At 46.3% G+C, this 27,221-nt stretch overlaps 1 protein-coding gene across 2 annotated transcripts in view; it reads right to left on the bottom strand.

Annotated features, from left to right (window-relative positions):
- The window catches only part of LOC129832536 (roundabout homolog 1-like), a 448,098-nt gene extending 426,581 nt beyond the window's left edge, over nucleotides 1-21,517 (bottom strand). The window contains exon 1 of one of the 2 annotated variants that reach the window (XM_055896657.1): nucleotides 20,667-21,517. In XM_055896657.1, the coding sequence (XP_055752632.1) occupies nucleotides 20,667-20,787 (121 nt within the window). In that variant the 5' untranslated portion in view covers nucleotides 20,788-21,517. The remainder of the gene's footprint in view (nucleotides 1-20,666) is intronic. The other variant, XM_055896660.1, reaches the window with a different exon arrangement.
- Between the last annotated feature and the right edge of the window lie 5,704 nt (nucleotides 21,518-27,221).

Here is a 27,221-nt window from a genome sequence, read left to right as displayed (position 1 = left end):
GCCTCACTACTCCATCTACGGCTGCCCCCTGGACACTATGATCACTTGGCTACATAGCTGATGCCTGCTTGACTGTCCATTAATTCACGGTACTCCATTCTGTTTATTTGTGTTTTATCTGTCGGCTCTGTGCCTTAACTCAGGATCTGTGTGTAGTTAATCCGACCCTCTCTGCCCAGTCGTCGCCATTTTTACCTTCTGTTGCTGTGTTAGCTGACTAGCTGCTGTTATCTCACCTGCTGTTTTAGCTAGCTCTCCCAATCATGACCTGCAATCACTTTATGCCTTATTGTATGTCTCTCTCAAATATCAATATGCCTTGCATACTGTTGTTCAGGCTAGTTATCATTGTTTTGGTTTGCAATGGACCCCGTAGTTCCACTCTCCGTACCTCTGATACCTCCTTTGTCCCACCCCCCACACATGCGGTGACCTCACCCATTGAGACCAGCATGTCCAGAGATACAACCTCTCTTATCATTACCCAGTGCCTGGGCTTGCCTCCGCTGTATCCGTGCCCCACCATACCCTGGTCTGCACATTATGCCCAGAATCTATTCTACCACGCCCATAAATCTGCTCCTTTTATTCCTTGTCCCCAACGCTCTAGGCGACCAGTTTTGATAGCCTTTAGCCGCACCCTCATCCTACTACTACTCTGTTCCTCGGGTGATGTGGAGGTAAACCCAGGCCCTGCATGTCCCCAGTCACCCTCATTTGTTGACTTCTGTGATCGAAAAAGCCTTGGCCTCATGCATGTTAACATCAGAAGCCTCCTCCCTAAGTTTGCCTTACTCACCGCTTTAGCACACTCTGCCAACCCTGATGTCCTTGCTGTGTCTGAATCCTGGCTTAGGAAGGCCACCAAAAACTCTGAGATTTCCATACCCAACTATAACACTTTCCGTCAAGATAGAACTGCCAAAGGCGGAGGAGTTGCAATCTACTGCAGAGATAGCCTGCAAAGTTCTGTCATACTTTCCAAGTCTATGCCCAAACAGTTCGAACTTCTAATTTTAAAAATTAATCTCTCCAGAAATAAGTCTCTCACTGTTGCCGCCTGCTACCGACCCCCCTCAGCTCCCAGCTGTGCCCTGGACACCATCTGTGAATTGATCGCTCCCTATCTAGCTTCAGAGTTTGTTCTGTTAGGTGACCTAAACTGGAATATGCTTAACACCCCGGCAGTCCTACAATCTAAGCTTGATGCCCTCAATCTCACACAAATCATCAAGGAACCCACCAGGTACAACCCTAAATCCGTAAACATGGGCACCCTAATAGACATTATCCTGACCAACTTGCCCTCCAAATACACCTCTGCTGTCTTCAATCAAGATCTCAGCGATCACTGCCTCATTGCCTGTATCCGCCACGGGTCCACGGTCAAACGACCACCCCTCATCACTGTCAAACGCTCCCTGAAACACTTCTGCGAGCAGGCCTTTCTAATCGACCTGGCCCGGGTACCCTGGAAGGATATTGACCTCATCCCGTCAGTTGAGGATGCCTGGTCATTCTTTAAAAGTTACTTCCTCACCATATTAGACAAGCATGCTCCGTTCAAAAAATGCAGAACCAAGAACAGATATAGCCCTTGGTTCACTCCAGACCTGACTGCCCTCGACCAGCACAAAAACATCCTGTGGCGAACTGCAATAGCATCGAAGAGCCCCAGTGATATGCAACTGTTCAGGGAAGTCAGGAACCAATACACGCAGTCAGTCAGGAAAGCAAAGGCCAGCTTTTTCAAGCAGAAATTTGCATCCTGTAGCTCTAACTCCAAAAAGTTCTGGGATACTGTAAAGTCCATGGAAAACAAGAGCACCTCCTCCCACCTGCCCACTGCACTGAGGCTAGATAACACGGTCACCACTGATAAGTCCGTGATAATCGAAAACTTCAACAAACATTTCTCAATGGCTGGCCATGCCTTCCACCTGGCGACTCCAACCTTGGCCAACAGCCCCGCCCCCCCCCCGCTGCTACTCGCCCAAGCCTCCCCAGCTTCTCCTTTACCCATATCCAGATAGCAGATGTTCTGAAAGAGCTGGAAAACCTGGACCCATACAAATCAGCTGGGCTTGACAATCTGGACCCCCTATTTCTGAAACTGTCCGCCGCCATTGTCGCACCCCCTATTACCAGCCTGTTCAACCTCTCCTTCGTATCATCTGAGATCCCCAAGGATTGGAAAGCTGCCGCTGTCATCCCCCTCTTCAAAGGGGGAGACACCCTGGACCCAAACTGTTACAGACCTATATCCATCCTGCCCTGCCTAGCTAAGGTCTTCGAAAGCCAAGTCAACAAACAGATCACTGACCATCTCGAATCCCACCGTACCTTCTCCGCTGTGCAATCCGGTTTCCGAGCCGGTCAAGGGTGCACCTCAGCCACGCTCAAGGTACTAAACGATATCATAACCGCCATCGATAAAAGACATTACTGTGCAGCCGTCTTCATCGACCTGGCCAAGGCTTTCGACTCTGTCAATCACCATATTCTTATCGGCAGACTCAATAGCCTCGGTTTTTCTAATGACTGCCTTGCCTGGTTCACCAACTACTTTGCAGACAGAGTTCAGTGTGTCAAATCGGAGGGCATGTTGTCCGGTCCTCTGGCAGTCTCTATGGGGGTACCACAGGGTTCAATTCTCGGGCCGACTCCTTTCTCTGTATACATCAATGATGTTGCTCTTGCTGCGGGCGATTCCCTGATCCACCTCTACGCAGACGACACCATTCTGTATACTTCCGGCCCTTCCCTGGACACTGTGCTATCTAACCTCCAAACGAGCTTCAATGCCATACAACACTCCTTCCGTGGCCTCCAACTGCTCTTAAACGCTAGTAAAACCAAATGCATGCTTTTCAACCGCTCGCTGCCTGCACCCGCACGCCCGACTAGCATCACCACCCTGGACGGTTCCGACCTAGAATATGTGGACATCTATAAGTACCTAGGTGTGTGGCTAGACTGCAAACTCTCCTTCCAGACTCATATCAAACATCTCCAATCCAAAATCAAATCTAGAGTCGGCTTTCTATTCCGGAACAAAGCCTCCTTCACTCACGCCGCCAAACTTACCCTAGTAAAACTGACTATCCTACCGATCCTCGACTTCGGCGATGTCATCTACAAAATAGCTTCCAATACTCTACTCAGCAAACTGGATGCAGTTTATCACAGTGCCATCCGTTTTGTTACTAAAGCAAAAAATAGCACCTTATACGACCCACCACTGCGACCTGTATGCCCTAGTCGGCTGGCCCTCGCTACATGTTTGTCGTCAGACCCACTGGCTCCAGGTCATCTACAAGGCTATGCTAGGTAAAGTGCCGCCTTATCTCAGTTCACTGGTCACGATGGCTACACCCACCCGTAGCACGCGCTCCAGCAGGTGTATCTCACTGATCATCCCTAAAGCCAAAACCTCATTTGGACGCCTTTCCTTCCAGTTCTCTGCTGCCTGCGACTGGAACGAATTGCAAAAATCTCTGAAGTTGGAGACTTTTATCTCCCTCAACAACTTTAAAAATCTGCTATCCGAGCAGCTAACCGATCGCTGCAGCTGTACATAGTCCATCTGTAAACTACCCACCCAATTTACCTACCTCACCCCCATACTGCTTTTATTTATTTACTTTTCTGCTCTTTTGCACACCAGTATCTCTTCTTGCACATGATCATCTGATGATTTATCACTCCAGTGTTAATCTGCTAAATTGTAATTATTCGATTTATTGCCTACCTCATGCCTTTTGCACACATTGTATATAGATTCTCTTTTTTCTACCATGTTATTGACTTGTCTATTGTTTACTCCATGTGTAACTCTGTGTTGTTGTCTGTTCACACTGCTATGCTTTATCTTGGCCAGGTCGCAGTTGCAAATGAGAACTTGTTCTCAACTAGCCTACCTGGTTAAATAAAGGTGAAATAAAAAAAATAAAAAAAATAAAAATAAAAATTCCTAACAATTGGATAAGGCTCTCCACCGTGCTCACAGGGGCGGGCCAATGACTTAGTTAAAGGGAATAAAATTCTCTCACATTAAAGGTTTAACATCACATTACATCATTTAACAAATAGTTTAAGCTTTACTCATTCATTGTCACGTTCCTGACCTATTTATGTTAGTTTTTGTGTGTTAGTTGGTCAGGACGTGAGGTTGGGTGGGCATTCTATGTTATCTGTTTCTATGTTGGTTTCGGTTTGCCTGGTATGGCTCTTGATTAGAGGCAGGTGGTTTGCGTTTGCCTCTAATTAAGAGTCATATTTAGGTAGGGCATTCTCACTGTTTGTTTGTGGGTGATTGTCTCCTGTGTCCGTATGTTATGTTCGTACCACATAGGACTGTAGCGTTTGTTTGTTTCGTTTTCGTTTCGATGTCGTCTGTTACCTGTACGTAAGTTTATGTTTAGTTATGTAAGTTTATGTTCAGGTCTCGTCAACGTCGTTTTGTTATTTTGTAGTTTTGCAAGCGTTTGTTTCGTTTCGTGTTGCCATCTTTATCGTTGTGTTAATAAAGATGGCTTATTTCCCAAAGCCTGCGTTTTGGTCTGAGGATCCTTCTCTCCTCACCTCATCTGAGGATGAGGAGAGCGTCACTCGTTACAGAATCACCCACCAACACGCTAAGACCAAGCGGCAAGGGAAAACGAAACGGAGTAAGGGACAGGAGAGAAAGGAGCAATGGACATGGGACGATGTTTTGGATGGAAAGGGTTGCTACACTTGGGAGGAGATCCTGGCTGGGAGGGATCGCCTCCCATGGGAACAGGTGGAGGCATTGAGGAGAGCAGAGGCTACCTGGGAGAGGAACCGGAGCTATGAGGGAACGCGTCTGGCACGGAAGCCAAAAAAGCCTGTGAGTAATTCCCAAAAATTTCTTGGGGGGGGGCTAGGAGATTGTGGGCCAAGGGCAGGTAGGAGACCTGCGCCCACTTCCCAGGCTTACCGTGGAGAGCGGGAGTACGGGCAGGCGCCGTGTTACGCAGTAGAGCGCACGGTGTCTCCTGTACGAGTGCATAGCCCGGTGCGGGTTATTCCACCTCCCCGCACTGGGAGGGCTAGATTGGGTATTGAGCCAGGTGTCATGAGGCCGGCTCAACGCGTCTGGTCTCCAGTGCGTCTCCTCGGGCCGGCATACATGGCACCGGCCTTACGCATGGTTTCTCCGGTTCGCCTACATAGGCCGGTGCGGGTTATTCCACCTCCCCGCACTGGTCGGGCAACCGGGAGCATTCAACCAGGTAAGGTTGGGCAAGCTCAATGCTCAAGAGTGCCAGTACGCCTCCACGGTCCGGTATTTCCGGCACCACCTCCCCGCCCCAGCCTAGTACCTACAGTGTATACACTACGCACTAGGCTACCAGTGCGTATCCTGAGCCCTGTTCCTCCTCCACGCACTCTCCCTGTAGTGCGTGTATCTAGCCAGGTGCCTCCAGTTCCGGCCCCACGCACTAAGCTACCAGTGCGTCTCCAGAGCCCTGTACACACTGTATATTCTCCCCCTACTAATCCTGATGTGCTTGTCCTCAGCCCGGCGTCACCAGTGCCGGTACCACGCATCAGGGATAGAGTAGGCTTTGAGAATACAGTGTGCCCTGTCCCTGCTCCCCGCACTAGTAGGAAGGTGCTTATCATTAGCACGGTGCCTCCAGTTCCGGCACCACGCACCAGGTCTACAGTGCGCCGTATCCGGCCAGAGCCATCCGTCTCACCAGCGCCATCTGAGCCATCCGTCTCCCCAGCGCCATCTGAGCCATCCGTCTCCCCAGCGCCATCTGAGCCATCCGTCTCCCCAGCGCCATCTGAGCCATCCGTCTCCCCAGCGCCGTCTGAGCCATCCGTCTGCCAGGAGCCTGCAAAGCCGCCCGTCTGCCATGAGCCTACAGAGCCGTCAGCCAGACAGGAGCCGCTAGAGCCATCAGCCAGACAGGAGCCGCTAGAGCCGTCAGCCAGACAGGATCTGCCAGAGCCGACAACCAGACAGGATCTGCCAGAGCCGCCAACCAGACAGGATCTGCCAGAGCCGCCAACCAGACAGGATCTGCCAGAGCCGCCAACCAGACAGGATCTGCCAGAGCCGCCAACCAGACAGGATCTGCCAGAGCCGTCAGAGAGCCATGAGCAGCCAGAGCCGTCAGAGAGCCATGAGCAGCCAGAGCCGTCAGAGAGCCATGAGCAGCCAGAGCCGTCAGAGAGCCATGAGCAGCCAGAGCCGTCAGAGAGCCATGAGCAGCCAGAGCCGTCAGAGCGCCATGAGCAGCCAGAGCCGTCAGAGCGCCATGAGCGTCGAGAGCCGTCAGCCTGCCATGAGCGTCGAGAGCCGTCAGCCTGCCATGAGCGTCGAGAGCCGTCAGCCTGCCATGAGCGTCGAGAGCCGTCAGCCTGCCATGAGCGTCGAGAGCCGTCAGCCTGCCATGAGCGTCGAGAGCCGTCAGCCTGCCATGAGCGTCGAGAGCCGTCAGCCAGCCATGAGCATCGAGATTCGTCAGTCAGCCATGAGCTGCCCTTCAGCCTGAAAAGGCTGGATACCCAGAACTGCCCATCAGTCCAGAGCTGTCTCTCTGTCCGGAGCTGCCTTTCAGTCCGGAGTTGCCCCTCTATCCTAATCTCCCTCTCTATCTTCATCTATCTCTATATTCTTATCTATCCCTCTTTCTTGATTTATCTCTCTGTCCCGGTGTTGTCCCTATTAGATATGTTGTTAAGGGAATTTTGTGGGGGTCAAAAGAGGGTGGACATTCTTGGAGGGAGGAAGTTAGGATGGATTATGGTGGGGTGGGAACCGCGCCCGGAGCCTGAGCCACCACCGTGGTTAGATGCCCACCCAGACCCTCCCCTAGACTTTGTGCTGGTGCGTCCGGAGTTCGCACCTTGTGGGGGGGGTACTGTCACGTTCCTGACCTATTTATGTTAGTTTTTGTGTGTTAGTTGGTCAGGACGTGAGGTTGGGTGGGCATTCTATGTTATCTGTTTCTATGTTGGTTTCGGTTTGCCTGGTATGGCTCTTGATTAGAGGCAGGTGGTTTGCGTTTGCCTCTAATTAAGAGTCATATTTAGGTAGGGCATTCTCACTGTTTGTTTGTGGGTGATTGTCTCCTGTGTCCGTATGTTATGTTCGTACCACATAGGACTGTAGCGTTTGTTTGTTTCGTTTTCGTTTCGATGTCGTCTGTTACCTGTACGTAAGTTTATGTTTAGTTATGTAAGTTTATGTTCAGGTCTCGTCAACGTCGTTTTGTTATTTTGTAGTTTTGCAAGTGTTTGTTTCGTTTCGTGTTGCCATCTTTATCGTTGTGTTAATAAAGATGGCTTATTTCCCAAAGCCTGCGTTTTGGTCTGAGGATCCTTCTCTCCTCACCTCATCTGAGGATGAGGAGAGCGTCACTCGTTACATTCATTGTATACAATAATTAGATGCAAACTTCATAACTGAGGCACCTGTATAAACAAAGTTAGGGTAATGTGGCTGTATTGTCTTTCATGAGGTCACAAACATGAAACAAAACGTACCGGGTCATAGCTGGCTCTCCACCGACCGTTTACACATTCTCCAAAATATGGGTATTGTTCAGTTCTCAAAGTCTGTGATGTAGTAGAATTTGGCGGGAGTTCCTTTGTTCTACTGTGAAACTCTCTGCAGTAATTTACGACCTGAGATAACAGAACATGGGTGTAGGAGAGAGTGAGAGATGAGGAAGCCACAATCTACACACAGAAAGGGCCACGTCATGACACAGCCCTGCCACTTCCACGCTGCCAGATCATAGCCTTTTCTCAGTCAGTCCGCATTTCAAGTCGTTTGTTCCAGCGAAGTTCTTGTTATCCTGTGGTGCCAGTTTTTCCCTAGCCTGACGAGAGTATTTTTTTAAACTTTCAGTTTCACTTACTTAGCTAGCAAATACAGTTAGCTAGTTTAGCCTACTCAAACACCCTGCCCAAACAGAGGGATGCTATGTTAGCTAGCTGGCTATGACTATCCAACACAACACTGGAACTCAAGGTAAGCTTTTGGTTTTACAAATGTATTGCCTCTCAATTGGATTGAGGTCTGGGCTTTGACTAGGCCATTCCAAGACATTTAAATGTTTCCCCTTAAACCCCTCGAGTGTTGCTTTAGGAGTATGTTTAGGGTCATTGTCATGTAGGAAGGTGAACCTCCGTCCCACTCTCAAGTCTCTGGAGACTGAAACAGGTTTCCCTCAAGAATATCCCTGTATTTAGCGCCATCTATCATTCCTTCAATTCTGACCAGTATCCCATTCCCTGCCGATTAAAAATAATTGTGTTATCGGGTGATGAGAAGTGTTGGGTTTGCGCCAGACAAAGCGTTTTCCTTGATGGCCAAAAAGCTCAATTTTAGTCTCATCTGACCAGTGTACCTTCTTCCATATGTTTGGGGAGTCTCCCACATGCCTTTTGGCAAACACCAAACATTTTTGCTTATTTCTTTCTTTAAGCGAGGGCTTTTTTTTCTGGACACTCTTCCATAAAGCCCAGCTCTGTGGAGTGTACAGCTTAAAGTGGTCCTATGGACAGATACTCCAATCTCCGCTCTGGAGCTTTGCTGCTCCTTCAGGGTTATCTTTGGTCTCTTTGTTGCATCTGATTAATGCAGACCTTGCCTGGTCCGTGAGATTTGGTGGGTGGCTCTCTCTTGGCAGGTTTGTTGTGGTGCCATATTCTTTCCATTTTTTAATAATGGATTTAATGGTGCTCCGTGGGATGTTCAAAGTTTCGGATATTTATATTTAACTAATTATGTGACTTCTGAAAGTAATTAGTTGCACCATATCTTATTTAGGGGCTTCATAGCAAAGGGTGTGAATACATAAGCACCCTTTACTTTTAAATAGGACATAGGAAAAATGCCAACGGGGATAAATACTTTTGCAAGGCACTGTATGTTGACTATGACGTTACTTTAGCTAATATGGGGACAACGATGTAGGCTGTGTGTAGCGGTTATGACATGGTTTGATTTGGAAAGGTTTTTTCACCTGGTCACGTACAGCTGATTTGTTGTGTATTGAAGTCCACAAGCGAAGGGAAAATGTGAGAGGAGGAGAGTGCGTAGATGCGAGAAGTAATACAATGTGGCTTCAATGAATGTGAACGGTGTTTAAGTGTGATCAGAGGTTTATGCATTCCACACGTCCTGGTAATCGGCCCCGCAGCCTTGTGTATGTTGACCTGCTTAAAGGTCTTACTCACGTCGGCTACGGAGAGAGGGATCACACAGTCGTCCGGAACAGCTGATGCTCTCATGCATGCCTCAGTGTTGCTTGCCTCGAAGCGAGCATAGAAGTGATTTAGCTCATCTGCTAGGCTCGTGTCACTCGGCAGTTCGCGGCTGTGCTTCCCTTTGTAGTCTGTAATAGTTTGCAAGCCCTGCCACAGAAGACGAGCGTAGGAGCCAGTGTAGTATGATTCAATCTTAGCCCTGTATTGACGCTTTGCCTGTTTGATGGTTCGTTGCAGGGCATAGCAGGATTTCTTGTAAGCTTCCGGGTTAGAGTCCCGCACCTAGAAAGCGGAAGCTCTACCCTTCTGCTCATTGCAAATGTTGCCTGTAATCCATGGCTTCTGGTTGGGGTATGTACGTACAGTCACTGTGTGACGACGTCCTCGATGCACTTATTGACAAATCCAGTGACTGATGTGGTGTATTCCTCAATGCCATCGGAAGAATCACAGAATATGTTCCAGTCTGTGACCACTTTTTTATAGACCGAGTCACTGGTGTTTCCTGCTTTAATTTTTGCTTGTAAGCAGGAATCAGGAGGATAGAGTTGTGGTCAGATTTACCAAATGGAGGGCGAGGAAGATCTTTGTACGCATCTCTTTGTGTGGAGTACAGGTGAATCTAGATTTTTTTTCCCTCTGGTTGCACATTTAACATGTTGATGGAAATTTTGTAGAACTGATTTAAGACTCCCTGCATTAAAGTCTCCGGCCACTAGGAGCGCCGCCTCTGGGTGAGTGGTTTCCTGTTTCCTTATACAGCTGACTGAGTGTGGTGTTAGTGCCAGCATCTGTCTGTGGTGGTAAATAAACAGCCATGAAAAGTATAGCTGAGACCTCTCTAGGCAAGTAGTGTGGCCTGCAATTTATCACAATATACTCTACTTCAGGCGAGCAAAATCTTGAGACTTCCTTAGATTTTGTGCACCAGCTGTTGTTTACAAACATGCACAGACCGCCCCCCCTCGTCTTACCAGAGTGTGCTGTTCTATCTTGTCGGTGCAGCGTATATCCCGCTAGCTGAATATCCATGTCGTCATTCAGCCACGATTCCTTGAAACATATGATATTACAGTTTTTGATGTCCCGATGGTAGGATATTCGTGATCGTACCTCGTCTAGTTTATTGTCCAATGATTGCACGTTGGCGAGTAGTATTGACGGTAACGGCAGCTTTCCCACTCAACTTTTCCGGGTCCAGACGAGGCATCCGGCTCTTTGTCCTCTGTACCTGCGTCGCTTCCTCTTGCAAATACCGGGGATGTTGGCCCTGTTGGGTGTTTGGAGAATGTCCTGTGCGTCTTGCTTGTTGAAGAAAAAATATTTTTATAATCCGAGTTGAGTGATCGCAGTCCTGATATCCAGAAGCTCTTTTTTGCCGTAAGATACGGTTGCAGAAACATTATATACAAAATAAGTTACAAATAATGTGAAAAAAACCACATAATAGCACAATTGGTTGGGCGCCCGTAAAACTGCTGCCATTTCTTCGGGCACCAATTTGTCTCTCGACCTGTGTGCACCTACGTTGTAAACTTTCATTCATAGGCTAGGTTGTAACAACCTCATGATGGGTATAACAAAAATGTGAGTATCATGTAGTAGCCTAAACCTGTCGATGTTATATTGAACTTGGTGAATGGAATGGGAATGACAGTCATCCAACATGCTGTAATAGAAATAAGGCCATGCTCCTGAAATAAGGCCATGCTCCTGAAATAAGGCCATGCTCCTGAAATAAGGCCATGCTCCTGAAATAAGGTCATGCTCATGAAAAAAATAATCGTCACTGACCACCACTGAACCGGATACATGTCCAACAAATTAAAAAAACAGAGGGTGTCTATTTAAAAGTCTATTCAAAGACCATCACTAATATCAAGCAACGCGACACGGACAAGTCTGATGGTGGACAAGTGTCAGAGTGTCATACTGACCTGGATAAATGTCACTGGAGATGATTTTCACTGCCTGCTGAGCCAGGCTGTCATGGTTCAATTTGTCACCCACACAAACGCACACACACACACACACACACACACACACACACACACACACACACACACACACACACACACACACACACACACACACACACACACACACACACACACACACACACACACACACACACACACACACACACAAAACACACACACACACACACACACACACAAAACACACACACACACACACACACACACAAAACACACACACACACACACACACACACAAAACACACACACACACACACACCACAAACACACGCACACGGGAAGATGCACACACACACACACACACGCAGATGGTAAACTGCCTCTTCAGCAGCAACACAAAGCACAGTCCAGCCCAGCAATCACCAGTGAAGAGGCCAGTCTGGAGGACCCAGCATCCTTCACACCAGGTATCATAAACCAAGAGAACAGTCCAGCCCAGCTAACAGCAATTATCTCTCAGTCCTATAGCAGCATGTTACCCCTCCCTGAAGGAAAAGAGAGGAGAGAGAAGAGACATCAACTTGTAAAAGACACACGCTCCATTTCTCAATTCTACTTCCCTTCCTTGTAAAAAAGCAATTTCCATCCGCAGTAAATCAGCTGGCTTTGAAAAGACTATCTCACCGCAGCTTTGGGGAGCCCCCCGAAATAGCATATAAACACGTTATAAACCATTATTATTTTCTTAATGACAGGAAATTAGCTTTAAAATGGCAAAATGATATCTTAGTCTCATGGCAAAATGTGTATAATAGCAGGAAATTAGCTCTAAAAAGTCAGCATTTTCTCTCAGCCTCGTGGCAAAATGTGTAAAATAGCATGATATTAGCTCTAAAACCACACATTTTTCTCTCTGCCCCGTTTTGCCACGAGGGGTAGTATACTGCGGTACAGAACTGGAAGAGACAACTCGGTCACCAAAAACAAAGCTGTGTTTTATTTACCACACACACTAACATCCTCTCTATTCCTGGCCTCCAGCAGACTCTGGGTCCAGGCCTAGGCCTGCTGTGTGTGTGTGTGTGTGTGTGTGTGTGTGTGTGTGTGTGTGTGTGTGTGTGTGTGTGTGTGTGTGTGTGTGTGTGTGTGTGTGTGTGTGTGTGTACCTGCCTGTGTGTGTGTGTGTGTGTGTGTACCTGCCTGTGTGTGTGTGTGTGTGTGTGTGTGTGTGTGTGTGTGTGTGTGTGTGTGTGTGTGTGTGTGTGTGTGTGTGTGTGTGTGTGTGTGTGTGTGTGTGTGTGTGTGTGTGTGTGTGTGTGTGTACCTGCCTGTGTGTGTGCGTGTGTGTTTGTGGGTCTGTGTGTGTATCTGCCAGAGAAGATTTACTCCAAGGTAATAATGTCTGTGTTTCTCTGATGACATTATCACCTTTCACATTTATGGGCAAGCTGTGCTCCTGCATATCATTACCGCCGTCTTTCACTGGGTGCTGTCAAATGGAACGTTTATTCATGTACATCGTGGTTCCCAAACATTTTATAGTCCCGTACCCCTTCAAACATTCAACCTCCAGCTGCGTACCCCCTCTAGCACCAGGGTCAGCGCACTCTCAAATGTTGTTTTTTTGCCATAATTGTAAGCCTGCCACACACACACTACATTTAGTAAACATTAGAATGAGTGTGAGTTTGTCACAACCCGACTCGTGGGAAGTGACAAAGAGCTCTTATTGGACCAGACACAAATAATAATATAATAATAATCAATAATGTTGCTCTTAATTTAGCCATCTTACATATAAAATCATATTTGTTCACAAAAAAGGTGAATAACTCACCACAGGTTAATGAGAAGGGTGTGCTTGAAATGATGCACATAACTCTGCAATGTTGGGTTGATTGGAGAGAGTCTCAGTCTTAAATCTTTCCCACACACAGTCTGTGCCTGTATTTAGTTTTCATGCTAGTGAGGGCTGAGAATCCACTCTCACATAGGTACGTGGTTGCAAAGGCCATCAGTGTCTTAACAGTGCAGTTTTCCAAGGCAATAAACTCTGAACGCAGCCCTATCCAGAAATCAGGCAGTGGCTTCTGATTAAATTCAATTTTCACAGAACCGCTTGTTTTGCAATTTCGATGAGGCTCTCTTGTTCAGATAATGGTAAGTGGACTGGAGGCAGGGCATGAAAGGGATAACGAATCCAGTTGTTTGTGTCGTCCGTTTCGGGAACGTACCTGCGTAATTACGCACCCAGCTCACTCAGGTGCTTCGCTATATCACATTTGACATTGTCCGTAAGCTTTAGTTCATTTGCACACAAAAAATCATACAATGATGGAAAGACCTGTGTGTTGTCCTTGTTAATGCAGACAGAAAAAAGCTCCAACTTCTTTAAAGCCTCAATTTTGTCCCTCGCATTGAATATAGTTGCGGAGAGTCCCTGTAATCCTAGATTCAGATCATTCAGGTGAGAAAAAACATCACCCTGATAGGCCTGTCGTGTGAGAAACTCGTCATCATGCAAGCGGTCAGACAAGTGAAAATTATGGTCAGTAAAGAAAACTTGAAGCTTGTCTCTCAATTCAAAAAAACGTGTCAATACTTTGCCCTTTGATAACCAGCGCAGTATGTTGTAAAAGCGTTACATGGTCGCTGCCCATATCATTGCATAATACAGAAATAGTGTTCAAACATCTTTCACGCTGTCAAACATCTTTCACGCTGTCAGGCATTCCCTTGGCAGCAACAGCCTCACGCTGGATGCTGCAGTGTACCCAAGTGGTGTAGGGAGCAACTGCTTGCACGCGCGTTACCACTCCACTATGTCTCCCTTTCATGGCTTTTGCGCCATCAGTGCAGACACCAACACATCTTGACCACCAAAGACCATTTGATGTCACAAAGCTGTCCAGTACTTAAAACATATCCTCTCATGTGGTCCTGGTTTCCAGTGGTTTGGAGAAGAGGATGTCTTCCTTAATTGACCCCCCATAAATGTAACAGACATATACAAGGAGCTGTGCCAGGCCCGCCATGTCTTTTGACTCATACAGCTGTAACGCATAGAGTTCACTGGCTTGTATGTGAAGCAGTTATTGTTTCAAAACATCTCCTGTCATGTCACTGATGCATCGTGAAACAGTGTTGTTTGACAAAGTCATTTTCTGTATAGTTTTTTTGCCCTTTTCCCCCAGCATTGTCCCAGCCATATCCGCGGCAGCAGGAAGAATTACAGTTGAAGTCGTAAGTTTACATACACTTAGGTTGGAGTCATTAAAACTCGTTTTTCAACCACTCCACAAATTTCTTGTTAACCTGTTGAGGCTGGGGGCGCTGTTGTCACTATTTATGGTAATCGTGTAATTTTTGAAACGGCTTCCTACAAAATTCTTGATCGTACAATATGCATATTATTATTATTATTGGATAGAAAACAGTCTATAGTTTCTATAGGAGTTGAAATTTTGTCTCTAAGTGGAACAGAACCCATTCTACAGCAATTTCCCTGACATGGAGTCAGATTTCAGAAATTTTGGCCACTGTTCTGGAGTCAGTTTTAAAGCCAATGTTATTCGTATGAGTATACGGACACTGCTTACGTCTTCCCCTGGATGCCTTTACGTGATGACGATTTCAATGGGGTCGATTGCGCGTTCACAGGCACTATAAATTAAAAAACCCTGTAGCTAGTAAGTCTTTTGCAGCTGCGTCATGCGCGTGGAGGACACCGACCCGCACCTGTTCCAAGCATTAGTGTTGGGAGTAATCTTTCTCCGGTCATGTTAAGACTCGTTATAGGAGTTAAAAACATCATAAGGTAGTTAATTTAAAGCGTTTTATAGCAATTTATATCCGTTTAGTGCGATTTTGGGACATTTATTTCTGAAACGCTGTGAATCGCTGGGCACGCTTCCAGTTCATGCTGAACGCAGTTGGCATTTCCACATGGCAAGAGGACAGCTTTCCACCAAAAGACGATTAGACCCAAGAAAGGATCCTTTGCCCAAGATACTGATGGAAGAACAGCTCAAAGTAGGAAATTTTTATTATGATAAATCGTGTTTCTGTCTAAAAATGTTAGTGGCTTAGGACGCCATGTTTTTTGACGTAGCTTCGCTTGGCGCAAACTGTATTGAAAAGTAAGGATAATTTAAAAAAATGTAATTCCGCGATTGTATTAAGAATTAAATTGTCTATCAATCGCTGTCCACCCTATATTTTTTAGTCACGTTTATGAGTATTTATGTATACGAGTAGATCACTGTCTAATATGGCGCACGGACATTTTCTCACCAGCTGGGCTACTTTCCCCATTGTCTAACCATGATTTTGGTGGCTAAATATGCACATTTTCGAACAAACTGTATATGCATGTTGTAATGTGATGTTACAGGGGTGTCATCTGAAGAATTCTGAGAAGGTTAGTGAAAAAAATTATATATTTTGGCGATGTTTACGTTATCGCTCACTTTGGCTAGAATTAATGCTGGGGTAATGTTTGCACATGTGCTATGCTAATATAACGATTTATTGTGTTTTCGCTGTAAGACACTTAGAAAATCTGAAATATTGTCTGTATTCACAGGATCTGTGTCTTTCGATTAGTGTATGCTGTGTATTTTTACAAAATGTTTGATGATTAGTAAGTAGGTAAACACGTTGCTCTATGTAGTTATTCTAGTCCATTTGTGACGGTGGGTGCAATTGTAACCTATGCCATCTACCTGAAATATGCACATTTTTCTAACAAAACCTATCCCATACCATAAATATGTTATCAGACTGTCATCTGATGAGTTTTTTTCTTGGTTAGGGGCTATAAATATCTTAGTTTAGCCGAATTAGTGATAGCTACTGTTGTTGGTGGACAAAGAAAGATGGTGGATTATGCTAATGTTTTTTTAGCTAATAGATTTACATCTTTACATATTGTGTCTTCCCTGTAAAACATTTAAAAAATCGGACATGTTGGCTGGATTCACAAGATCTGTGTCTTTCATTAGCTGTATTGGACTTTAATGTGTGAAAGTTAAATATTTAAAAAAAAAAATTGTTTTGAATTTCGCGGCTCTGCCTTTTCAGTGGGGGTGGGGGGGGGAGTGCCGCTAGCGGCACCCTCATCCTAGACAGGTTAACAAACTGTAGTTTTGGCAAGTCAGTTAGGACATCTATTTTGTGCTTGAAACAAGTAATTTTTCAAACAATTGTTTACAGACAGATTATTTCACTTTTAATTCACTGTATCACAATTCCAGTGGGTCAGAAGTTTACATACATTAAGTTGACTGTGCCTTTAAACAGCTTGGAAAATTCCAGAAAATTATGTCATGGCTTTAGAATCTTCTGTTAGGCTAATTGACATCATTTCAGTCAATTGGAGGTGTACCTGTGGATGTATTTCAAGCCCTACCTTCAAACTCAGTGCCTCTTTGTTTGACATCATGGGAAGATCAAAGAAAATCAGCCAAGACCTCAGGAAAAAAAATGGTAGACCTCCACAAGTCTGTTTCATCCTTGGGAGCAATTTCCAAACGCCTGAAGGTACCACGTTCATCTTTACAAACAATAGTATGCAAGTATAAACACCATGGGGCCACTCTGCAAGGAAGAAGCCAATGCTCCAAAACTGCCATTAAAAAGCCAGCTTTTAGTTTGTAACTGCACATGGGGACAAAGATCGTACTTTTTGGAGAAATGTCCTCTGGTCTGATGAAACAAATATAGAACTGTTTGGCCATAATGACCATCGTTATGTTTGGAGGAAAAGTGAGAGGCTTGCAAGCCAAAGAACACCATCCCAACCGTGAAGCACTGGGGTGGCAGCATCATGTTGTGGGGGTGCTTTGCTGCAAGAGGGACTGGTGCACTTCACAAAATTGATGGCATCATGAGGAAGGAGGATTATGTGGATATATTGAAGCAACTGATGAAGACATCAGTCAGGAAGTTAAAGCTTGGTCGCAAATGGGTCTTCCAAATGGAGAATAACCCCAAGCATACTTTCAAAGTTTTGGCAAAATGCCTTAAGGACAACAAAGTCAAGGTATTGGAGTGGCCATCACAAAGCCCTGACCTCAATCCTATAGAACATTTTCGGGCAGAACTGAAAAAGTGTGTGCGAGCAAGGAGGCCTACAAACCTGATTCAGTTACACCAGCTCTGTCAGGAGGAATGGGACAAAATTCACCCAACTTATTGTAGGAATCTTGTGGAAGACTACATGAAACATTTGACCAAAGTTAAACAATTTAAAGGCAATGCTACCAAATACTAATTGAGTGTATGCAAGCTTCTGACCCACTGGAAATGTGATGAGAGAAATAAAAGCTGAAATAAACTGTAAGTCCTCCAAGATAGTATGGGGCTTGCCTGTCCTAGCCATTTGGTACCTCACCATATAAGATGCTTCTAGCCCCTTCTTATTAATGGTATCTGTTGCTTTTATACATGTCTCACTACTAGAATGTCGTCTTCATTCTCGCTCAAAAAACTACGTGGCTTATTTTTCAAAAAGTCATGTTTCGTTTCTAAATGTCTGAGTGAAGGTTTCCCGTGAGGGAGTTACGGTTAATATGATTGGATGTTCATTATTTGGCAAACTGTATTTGATATTGCGTTGTTATTTCGCTGAACACCAGATGGTTAAATTTGATTGTTGCCAGTGAAATGAGGCTACTCAGGCAAGATAAAAACCTCACCCAAATGTATAGCCCCGCTGGAAAATATAAATGTACTGTTTGAAAATGTGAAGATTTTTTATTAAATTTTAAAAAAATATATATATATAGGTCTTGTCTATATATATATATATATTGATATATATATATATATCAAATGGAATCCCATTTTTATTTGGCATACCCCAACAGTACCCCAGTTTGGGAAGACCTGATGTACATCACTACACATCCAACTACTCAATGACAAAGAAACACAAACCCATAGACACTTTGAAAGACATTCTGCAGGACCAGGGTTATTGCAGTTACCTGTACAGATGAAGTCAATATTTAAGTGTGGAGCGACAACATAACACAGTGAAACTTTAAACCTTGGTAAGAAACCTACGCCTGCCCTTCTCAGTACAGTGTTGTAATCCCCAGTTAAGCTGCAGCCACCTGTTCATTTTACGATGGGAGTTGACAGAAGGAATCTTGCACCTGTACATAAATATTAATCTGTGTTTGATTGCCCTCAGTCTCAGGTCAGTGAGAGGTGAGGGATCAGGTGAGATACGAGACAGACTGAGAAATCACACCAGACTAGACCAGGGGCCCTCAATTACAACTATAAAACCCACATGGTACCAATAGCTTTGACTGCAAGACACAGTGTACACCTACATTTATGTGTCTGTAGTGTATGCATATGTGTGTGTGTGTGTGTGTGTGTGTGTGTGTGTGTGTGTGTGTGTGTGTGTGTGTGTGTGTGTGTGTGTGTGTGTGTGTGTGTGTGTGTGTGTGTGTGTGTGTGTGTGTGTGTGTGTGTGTGTGTGTGTGTGTGTGTGTGTGTGTGTGTGTGTGTGTTTGTTTGAGAGACAAAAAACTGTGAGAATTTACTTTGAACTCTTGCATTTCCAGCCACAGCAAAAACTTTTTTTTTTCATTCTAAGAGGAAGTCACAGAAGAGGTATTAAGAACTTTGAGCCACTCAGACAGAGAGAACTTCTGCAGAGTGAAAAGTGAAACACTTCCAACCAGCTAACAGCTAACACATCATCACCTCTGACCTGCAGACTGACATAAGCTGCAGACTGACATAAGTGATCACTGTGCTATTGCCTGTGTGAGAGATTATACAATTCCTAAGCAATCTCCACGTGTCATTGCGAAAAGAAACTGGAAGCAGTTTGATATTCAAGGGTTTTTACATGATGTAAGTGAACAAATATTTGGGAGTGTGGGTGGATGACAAGCTGAGCTTCACTGTTCATGTAGAGAAGGAAGCTCAAGCTGAAAATAGGTTTTTATTACCAGCAGGTAGCCTAGTGGTTAGAGCGTTGGGCCTGTAACCGGAAGGTTGATAGTTCAAATCCCTGAGCTGACAAGGTAAAAATCTGTTGTTCTGCCCCTGAACAAGGCAGTTAACCCAGGCCGTGATGGTAAATAATAATTTGTTCTTATCTGACTTGCCTAGTTAAATAAAGGTTCAACATTTTTTAAGTAAGGCTTGTGTTAGTTATGACATTTGTTTTCTTTACATAATGTGTAATTGTAGTGATGTATGTGTGTTTATAGTTTTGTTCAATGTTGTGTTAGTGTATGTAAGTTGTTTTAACTTAAACTTTGTTCTCCCTGCTGCTGTTGGATGAGGTCTCTCTTGAAATTTTTTATTTTATCTCAATGAGAAAAAGCTGTATAAATAAGGTTAAATTATTTGTATTTTTTAAGACTGACAGAAGGTCTGAGCCGTAGTCACCGGGCCATCAGACAGGGTGCACTGACTGGCCACGCATGACACACAACACACCAGGACTGGAGCCATGCCAGGAAGTCATCAGTAAGGTACAGATGAGAAAGGAAGTGTTTCCTTAGAGAGAAACCAATGCCACAACTTTGGAGGGACAACTTCCGTTCATAAGCAGCCGACACTATAAAGTGCGCCTTGCCTTGTGATGCTAAATCACACTGACCTGGTATCCTTGGAGACAGAAGATCTTCCATGACTTAGTACATTTCACAGTCAGTCATTTAATCTTGGAACAGTATCAAGACTCCTCGATCTCCCTTCAAACAGCGGTGGCACGCAATCACATTAGCCATGCAGTCTAAAAGCTGGGGGAAAGGCAGCGCTGCTACCCACTGTGAACCGATGGTCTCTCTCTCTCTCTCTCTCGCTCTCTCTCTCTCTCTCTCTCTCTCTCTCTCTCTCTCTCTCTCTCTCTCTCTCTCTCTCTCGCTCTCTCTCTCGCTCTCTCTCTCGCTCTCTCTCGCGCTCTCTCGCTCTCCACACACACATGACATCTCAGCATCTATAATGCACTCATGCCTGGAGAGAGACACTCAGCTTTTTACTAGGAAGGAAATTGCCAGTCAGGCCGCTCTCACCAGCTTTTAACAACTCAACACTGATCAACTAATGACTGTCTGAAATGGAGTGGAGGAGAATTAGTCATACTGGGAATACAGTAGGAGAGAGGTAGAGAGAAAATAGAGAGTGTCTATAAGTAGTCCTAACAAAGCCAAATAATTGCAAGCAAAGCTCAGTGCCACACACATTGCTAACCTAAGCCCGGAAGGTAAGGCCAGCTATTTCATATTTTCATTGATAAATCACTTGCAGCTGTCTGTCAACAAGGAACGGAGACGAGACATGTCTGAATAAACACGGCTGCCTCAGACGGGTAGAGCTCAACTTCATCAAACTGATATCAGAGAGAAAAGAGGGAGAGAGATAGGTGTGTGACAACAAGAGAGAAAGAGAGAAAGAGAGAAAGAGTAGTCGTTTTTGGGAAATGGAGGAGGGGTTACTCACGGATCCTGTCACCTTTCCACCTCCAGCCACTCTTGTACCTCCCCTGTCCTTCCCCTGGCATACATACTGCACTCAGCACCTCCAGCAGCAGCAGCAGCAGGGGCATCTGCCTGGCAGCCATGCCTGCATCCACGGCTCTCACTGGGGCTAGAGCAAAGAGGAGAGGGTCGCAGGGAGAGATGCGCCTGGTTCTCTCACATCACATACAGCTGGGAGGGGGGTTCACAGTACAACAACAACACCGCCTCCCCTTCCTCCTCCTCCTTCACAGTTTTGGCACAGGTCACACCACCCACAGCCAACTCTGACACCCCCCCACTTCCTGCAGGATTGGACTGATCCCTGTGAAGGCAGCAGCAGCAGTGTTAGCGAGGTGGCTGAGGAGGCTGACAATAATTCCAGAATGGGCAGACAGGCAGAGTAAAGCCTGGATTTCTGGAGCTATGCTCTGAAATATTGATCCCGCTTCTTTCTCTCCGTCTTCTCTCTTCCCTCTTCCTCTTCTTTCTCTGCCTGTCAAAGTTGGTGGTGGAGTATTTATTGCAGTCCTGCTGAAATGCTTATGGGCTCAGCTTCACCGGAGACACTTCCCATGAAGTGAGACAGAGAGGAGTGCTGGGGAGAAGTGTTTTCCTCTTGCTATGTAGAGGTTGCTGAGAGCAGTAGCAGAGCAGAGACACTTCGGCGGCAGTGGGGTCCAGTGACCTCACTAGTGACACACCACTGATCCGACACCTCTTTCTCAGGCAGCGACTGGCCACGGCTAACAGTCTGTGTGTCCCTCTTCCCCCTCCATATACCACCCACCTCTTCTTACATCACATGATATGAACATCAGAAATATATCAGAAAGAGAGAGCCTTCTCAACACAGCAGCCTTGACACTGCCTACAGAGCCTCTGAGGAACGGAGAACCACCACGACTGACAGAGAGAGGAACAGAGAGAGAGAGCGAGGGAGTGGGAGCAAGAGCGAGGGAGAGAGACAGAGACAGAGGAGAGAGAGAGGAGGGAGAGGAAGGAGAGGAGAGAGAGGAGGGAGAAGAAAGCGGGGGCTGTGAATGACTATTTCCCAAGTGCAGAGGTTCTTGTCCTGTCGCCCGTTTAGTGATGCTCTCTGTCAGGATTATGCAGCGTGCATAACCTCACTATCCTCCATTTATCTACAACTATGACCTGTGTGTGTGTGTGTTCAAGCAGATTAATCTGGTGCTTTCTGAGAGAGCAAACAGCTCCTACAGCAGCTTGCCATTCTACCCGACACATGCCTGTACAGACAGACAGACAGACAGACAGACAGACAGACAGACAGACAGACAGACAGACAGACAGACAGACAGACATGTGTACCGCCTAACTGGTTCCACTTCTCTCTGAATCTGGCAGTGACACTATGGAGAAGAGGTGACATGAACATGGCCAGAAAGTTACTGAACAAACATACCACAACACACATATGCTGTAAGAGCGTTTCCTTGAATAGACACACAGTATATTTCATTACAAAGCGTGCTCGGTAGTTGTGGGTTTTGAGTTACACGACTTGTTTCCTCCAGCGGCCTGGTCTGTCAGGGGGCAGGTGAGAGCAGGGGAACGTGGGAAACTGGAGGTGTCAGCATCCCCCCCTGCCTACCCCATCCCCCATCCCCCAGCCCCTCTCTGCACCCACACCCTCCCTCCTTCCTCATGAGTTGTGGGAATAACAGAGTGCATAAAGACAGAGTCCTTCCTCATGAGTTGTGTGAATAACAGAGTGCATAAAGACAGTGTCCTTCCTCATGAGTTGTGTGCATAACAGAGTGCCTAAAGACAGTGTCCTTCCTCATGAGTTGTGTGAATAACAGAGTGCATAAAGACAGAGTCCTTCCTCATGAGTTGTGTGAATAACAGAGTGCATAAAGACAGTGTCCTTCCTCATGAGTTGTGTGCATAAAGACAGAGTCCTTCCTCATGAGTTGTGTGAATAACAGAGTGCATAAAGACAGTGTCCTTCCTCATGAGTTGTGTGCATAAAGACAGTGTCCTTCCTCATGAGTTGTATGAATAACAGAGTGCATAAAGACAGTGTTTCAGACTCGTCAGCCAGGTAACCATGTTCTGATGCTGAGGGCCTGCTGTCCTACTGATATAATGAATCCCTTTACACTAAACCCTGATAAAGCTCTGATTAGAACTAGCCTCTAATTATTACTAGTGCAGAGAAGGTAAAGATAAAGTGCAGGCATTTAGAACGCACACAACCCTCCAGAAGTCCATGCAGTCACAGCCTGTTGACAGTCAATGTCAATCACTTGAAGTGAAACAAAGTGAACAGGTGAATAGGTGAAAGAATATGTGAAAGTCAATCTAGAAAGTACAAGTGTCACAGTTGGAATTGAAAGTTTGAATCTCAGGTATATTGGTAGAAGGGCTTTGTGTGTGAGAGGAGAGGAGATGAGAGGAGAGGAGAGGAGAGGAGAGGAGAGGAGAGGAGAGGAGAGGAGAGAGAGAGAGAGGAGAGAGAGGAGAGAGAGGAGTGAGAGGAGAGGAGTGAGAGGAGAGGAGAGGAGAGAGAATAGAGGGGAGGTGAGGAGAGGAGAGGAGAGGAGAGGTGTGAGAGGAGAGAGAGGAGAGAGGTGTGAGAGGAGAGGAGAGGAGAGGAGAGGAGAGGAGAGGAGAGGAGAGACGAGAGGAGGGAGAGGAGAGGAGAGAGGAGAGGTGTGAGAGAAGCCTCTGCTTCTTCAGAGAGTAGAGATTGTCAATGAGCTCTCTCTGTACCTCACACACACATAAACACACTGGGCCAGAGGAGATTATGTACATTTTTAACTATGGGGGGGGGGGGGGGTTAGTAATAGTAATAGAGATAGTAATATAATTACCATGCATCCTACTGTTCTTCCTACGATACAGTATGTGGTTGTTACATCCTACTGTTCTTCCTACGATACAGTATGTGGTTGTTACATCCTACTGTTCTTCCTGCGATACAGTATGTGGTTGTTACATCCTACTGTCCTTCCTACGATACAGTATGTGGTTGTTACATCCTACTGTCCTTCCTACGATACAGTATGTGGTTGTTACATCCTACTGTCCTTCCTGCGATACAGTATGTGGTTGTTACATCCTACTGTCCTTCCTACGATACAGTATGTGGTTGTTACATCCTACTGTCCTTCCTGCGATACAGTATGTGGTTGTTACATCCTACTGTTTTTCCTACGATACAGTATGTGGTTGTTACATCCTACTGTCCTTCCTGCGATACAGTATGTGGTTGTTACATCCTACTGTCCTTCCTGCGATACAGTATGTGGTTGTTACAACCTACTGTTCTTCCTATGATACAGTATATGGTTGTTACATCCTACTGTCCTTCCTACGATACAGTATGTGGTTGCTACATCCTACTGTCCTTCCTACGATACAGTATGTGGTTGTATTGGAGCTGACTGTGAAAACATTTCCTCTATATAGTATGCTTTCTATCTTAAAGTTAGTTACTTACTTTATTGCGTATTTCATATTTCCTATCACTTTTTCTTGTGTTTTTTCTGGTAAAACTTTGCTATTGATTATTGCATATTTGGGTTTTGAGTTTGCAAGAAATTCATTTCACTGTACTTGTGCATGTGACAGTAAAACTTGAAGCTACTTCTTACATCCCTTATCCCTCTCTCTCTCTCTCTCCATCCCTCTTTCTCTCCATCCCTCTCTGTCTCTCTGTCTCTCTCCATCCCTCTCTCTCTCTCATCCCTCTCTGTCTCTCTACATCCTTCTCTCTCTCTCCATCCCTCTCTGTCTCTCTCCATCCCTCTCTCTCTCTCCATCCCCCGCTCTCTCTCCATCCCTCTCTCTCTCTCCATCCATCCCTCTCTCTCTCTCTCTCTCTCTCCATCCCCCTCTCTCCACTCCCCCCTCTCTCTCTCATCCCCCTCTCTCTCTCCATCCCTCTCTGTCTCTCTCCATCCCTCTCTCTCTCCATCCCCCTCTCTCCACCCCCCTCCCCCACTCTCCATCCCCCCCTCTCTCTCTCTACCCCTCTCTCTCTCCATCCCTCTCTGTCTCTCTCTCTCTCCATCCCCCTCTCTCTCTCTCTCCATCCCTCTCTCTCTCCATCCCCCTCTCTCTCTCCATCCCTCTCTCTCTCTCAAACCCTCTCTCTCTCCATCCCCCTCTCTCTCTCTCCATCCCCCTCTCTCTCTCTCCACTTCTCTCTCTCTCCATCCCCCTCTCTCTCTCTCCACTTCTCTCTCTCCATCCCTCTCTTTCTCTCTCCATCCCTCTCTCTCTCTCTCCATCCCTCTCTCTCTCTCTCCATCCCTCTCTCTCTCTCCATCCCCCTCTCTCTCTCCATCTCTCTCTCCATCCCTCTGTTTTTATCTTCTATCTCTATCCGTCAACCTGTCCTTTCAGCATGGCGTGCTGGCCCCTCTCCCGGTGCCCACAGTACCATCAGACAGCAGGGTGATGGGGGTGCAGAGAGGCCCAGCAGGGAGGCACAGGAGGAGAGCTGGGCACCACGACAGGGCCTGGAACACAGTGAGCACCAGGGACTGGCACACAGATGCACGCATGTCGCAGCACACACACACACACACACACACACACACACATACAGACACACACATCCAAATACACACAGACACACATATCCTAATGTAAGAGTTTGAGGTTCTATAGTTTGAATGAACAGTGAATAGTATCAAAATGCCACCTGATTGAGGAACCCCTTGACCTGAATGGTCAATGGCAATGTCTTAGTCAATACCTCCCCCAGCCACAGAGGTCTACAGAGTCAGGTCAGACACCTAGTGAGTCAGGTCAGACACCTAGTGAGTCAGGTCAGACACCTAGAGAGTCAGGTCAGACACCTAGAGAGTCAGGTCAGACACCTAGTCAGTCAGGTCAGACACCTAGTCAGTCAGGTCAGGCACCTAGTGAGTCAGATCAGACACCTAGTGAGTCAGGTCAGACACCTAGTGAGTCAGGTCAGACACCTAGTGAGTCAGGTCAGACACCTAGTGAGTCAGGTCAGACACCTAGTCAGTGAGGTCAGACACCTAGTCAGTGAGGTCAGACACCTAGTGAGTCAGGTCAGACACCTAGTGAGTCAGGTCAGACACCTAGTGAGTCAGGTCAGACACCTAGTGAGTCAGGTCAGACACCTAGTGAGTCAGGTCAGACACCTAGTGAGTCAGGTCAGACACCTAGTGAGTCAGGTCAGACACCTAGTCAGTCAGGTCAGACACCTAGTGAGTCAGGTCAGACACCTAGTGAGTCAGGTCAGACACCTAGTCAGTCAGGTCAGACACCTAATGCGTCAGGTCAGGCACCTAATGCGTCAGGTCAGACACCTAGTGAGTCAGGTCAGACACCTAGTGAGTCAGGTCAGACACCTAGTGAGTCAGGTCAGACACCTAGTCAGTCAGGTCAGACACCTAGTGAGTCAGGTCAGACACCTAGTCAGTCAGGTCAGACACCTAGTCAGTCAGGTCAGACACCTAGTTAGTCAGGTCAGACACCTAGTCAGTCAGGTCAGACACCTAGTGAGTCAGGTCAGACACCTAGTCAGTCAGGTCAGACACCTAGTGAGTCAGGTCAGACACCTAGTGAGTCAGGTCAGACACCTAGTGAGTCAGGTCAGACACCTAATGAGTCAGGTCAGACACCTAGTGAGTCAGGTCAGACACCTAATGAGTCAGGTCAGACACCTAGTGAGTCAGGTCAGACACCTAGTGAGTCAGGTCAGACACCTAGTGAGTCAGGTCAGACACCTAGTGAGTCAGGTCAGACACCTAGTGAGTCAGGTCAGACACCTAGTGAGTCAGGTCAGACACCTAGTCAGTCAGGTCAGACACCTAGTGAGTCAGGTCAGACACCTAGTGAGTCAGGTCAGACACCTAGTGAGTCAGGGTCACTCAATAACTATTTCTACAGCCTGTGTCTCATTCCAGGCCGGACCATACCCTCATCACCCTGTCTGAGAGGTTAATGGTTCCCCCACACACAACTTGCAGCAATAGCCTAAGACCTGAGAAATGAGCATTTTTTACAAAATGTCTCTGCTTTCCCCTTGTTCATATTTGAGTGTTGTTTTTGTCAATCATTTGTACAGTAGGCTGACCTGGTACTGTGTGTGACTGTTGCGGTTCAGAAGGGAGACAGATGGAGCCTCATTTAGCCAGCTACAAACTGGCAGACACGACACGGTGGTGACAGGCTTTTTCCAAAGACTCTCTCAAATTTGGATCTCTGTCTGACTCTGTAGCATGTACATTCAGAGCTAACAGCTAAAGCTGGCATCCCATGCAATACAGATGTAAGGTGTCAAATGAAGCCAGGAATTGTTCATTCTACTACATTCTGTTTTTCCGCAGTGTGACATTTGACCAGCAGAGAGTTAGTCCTGTACACTCCGCAGAGCGTAGTATCACTGAAATTGTCTATCTATCAATATACTATGCATAACCCCAGTACAGATGCTGGTGATTGATCGTGAGTTATGGTTGGCATTCAGAGAGAGTCAGACACCAGGACACGCCCCATGTTCCCCGCAGGGCCACAAAGGGAA

The sequence above is a fragment of the Salvelinus fontinalis genome, chromosome 33, assembly GCF_029448725.1.
Source record: "Salvelinus fontinalis isolate EN_2023a chromosome 33, ASM2944872v1, whole genome shotgun sequence".
Taxonomy (NCBI): domain Eukaryota; kingdom Metazoa; phylum Chordata; class Actinopteri; order Salmoniformes; family Salmonidae; genus Salvelinus; species Salvelinus fontinalis.
Note: the sequence above shows the minus strand (reverse complement) of the source record. Positions and strands in the feature narration are given on the sequence as shown.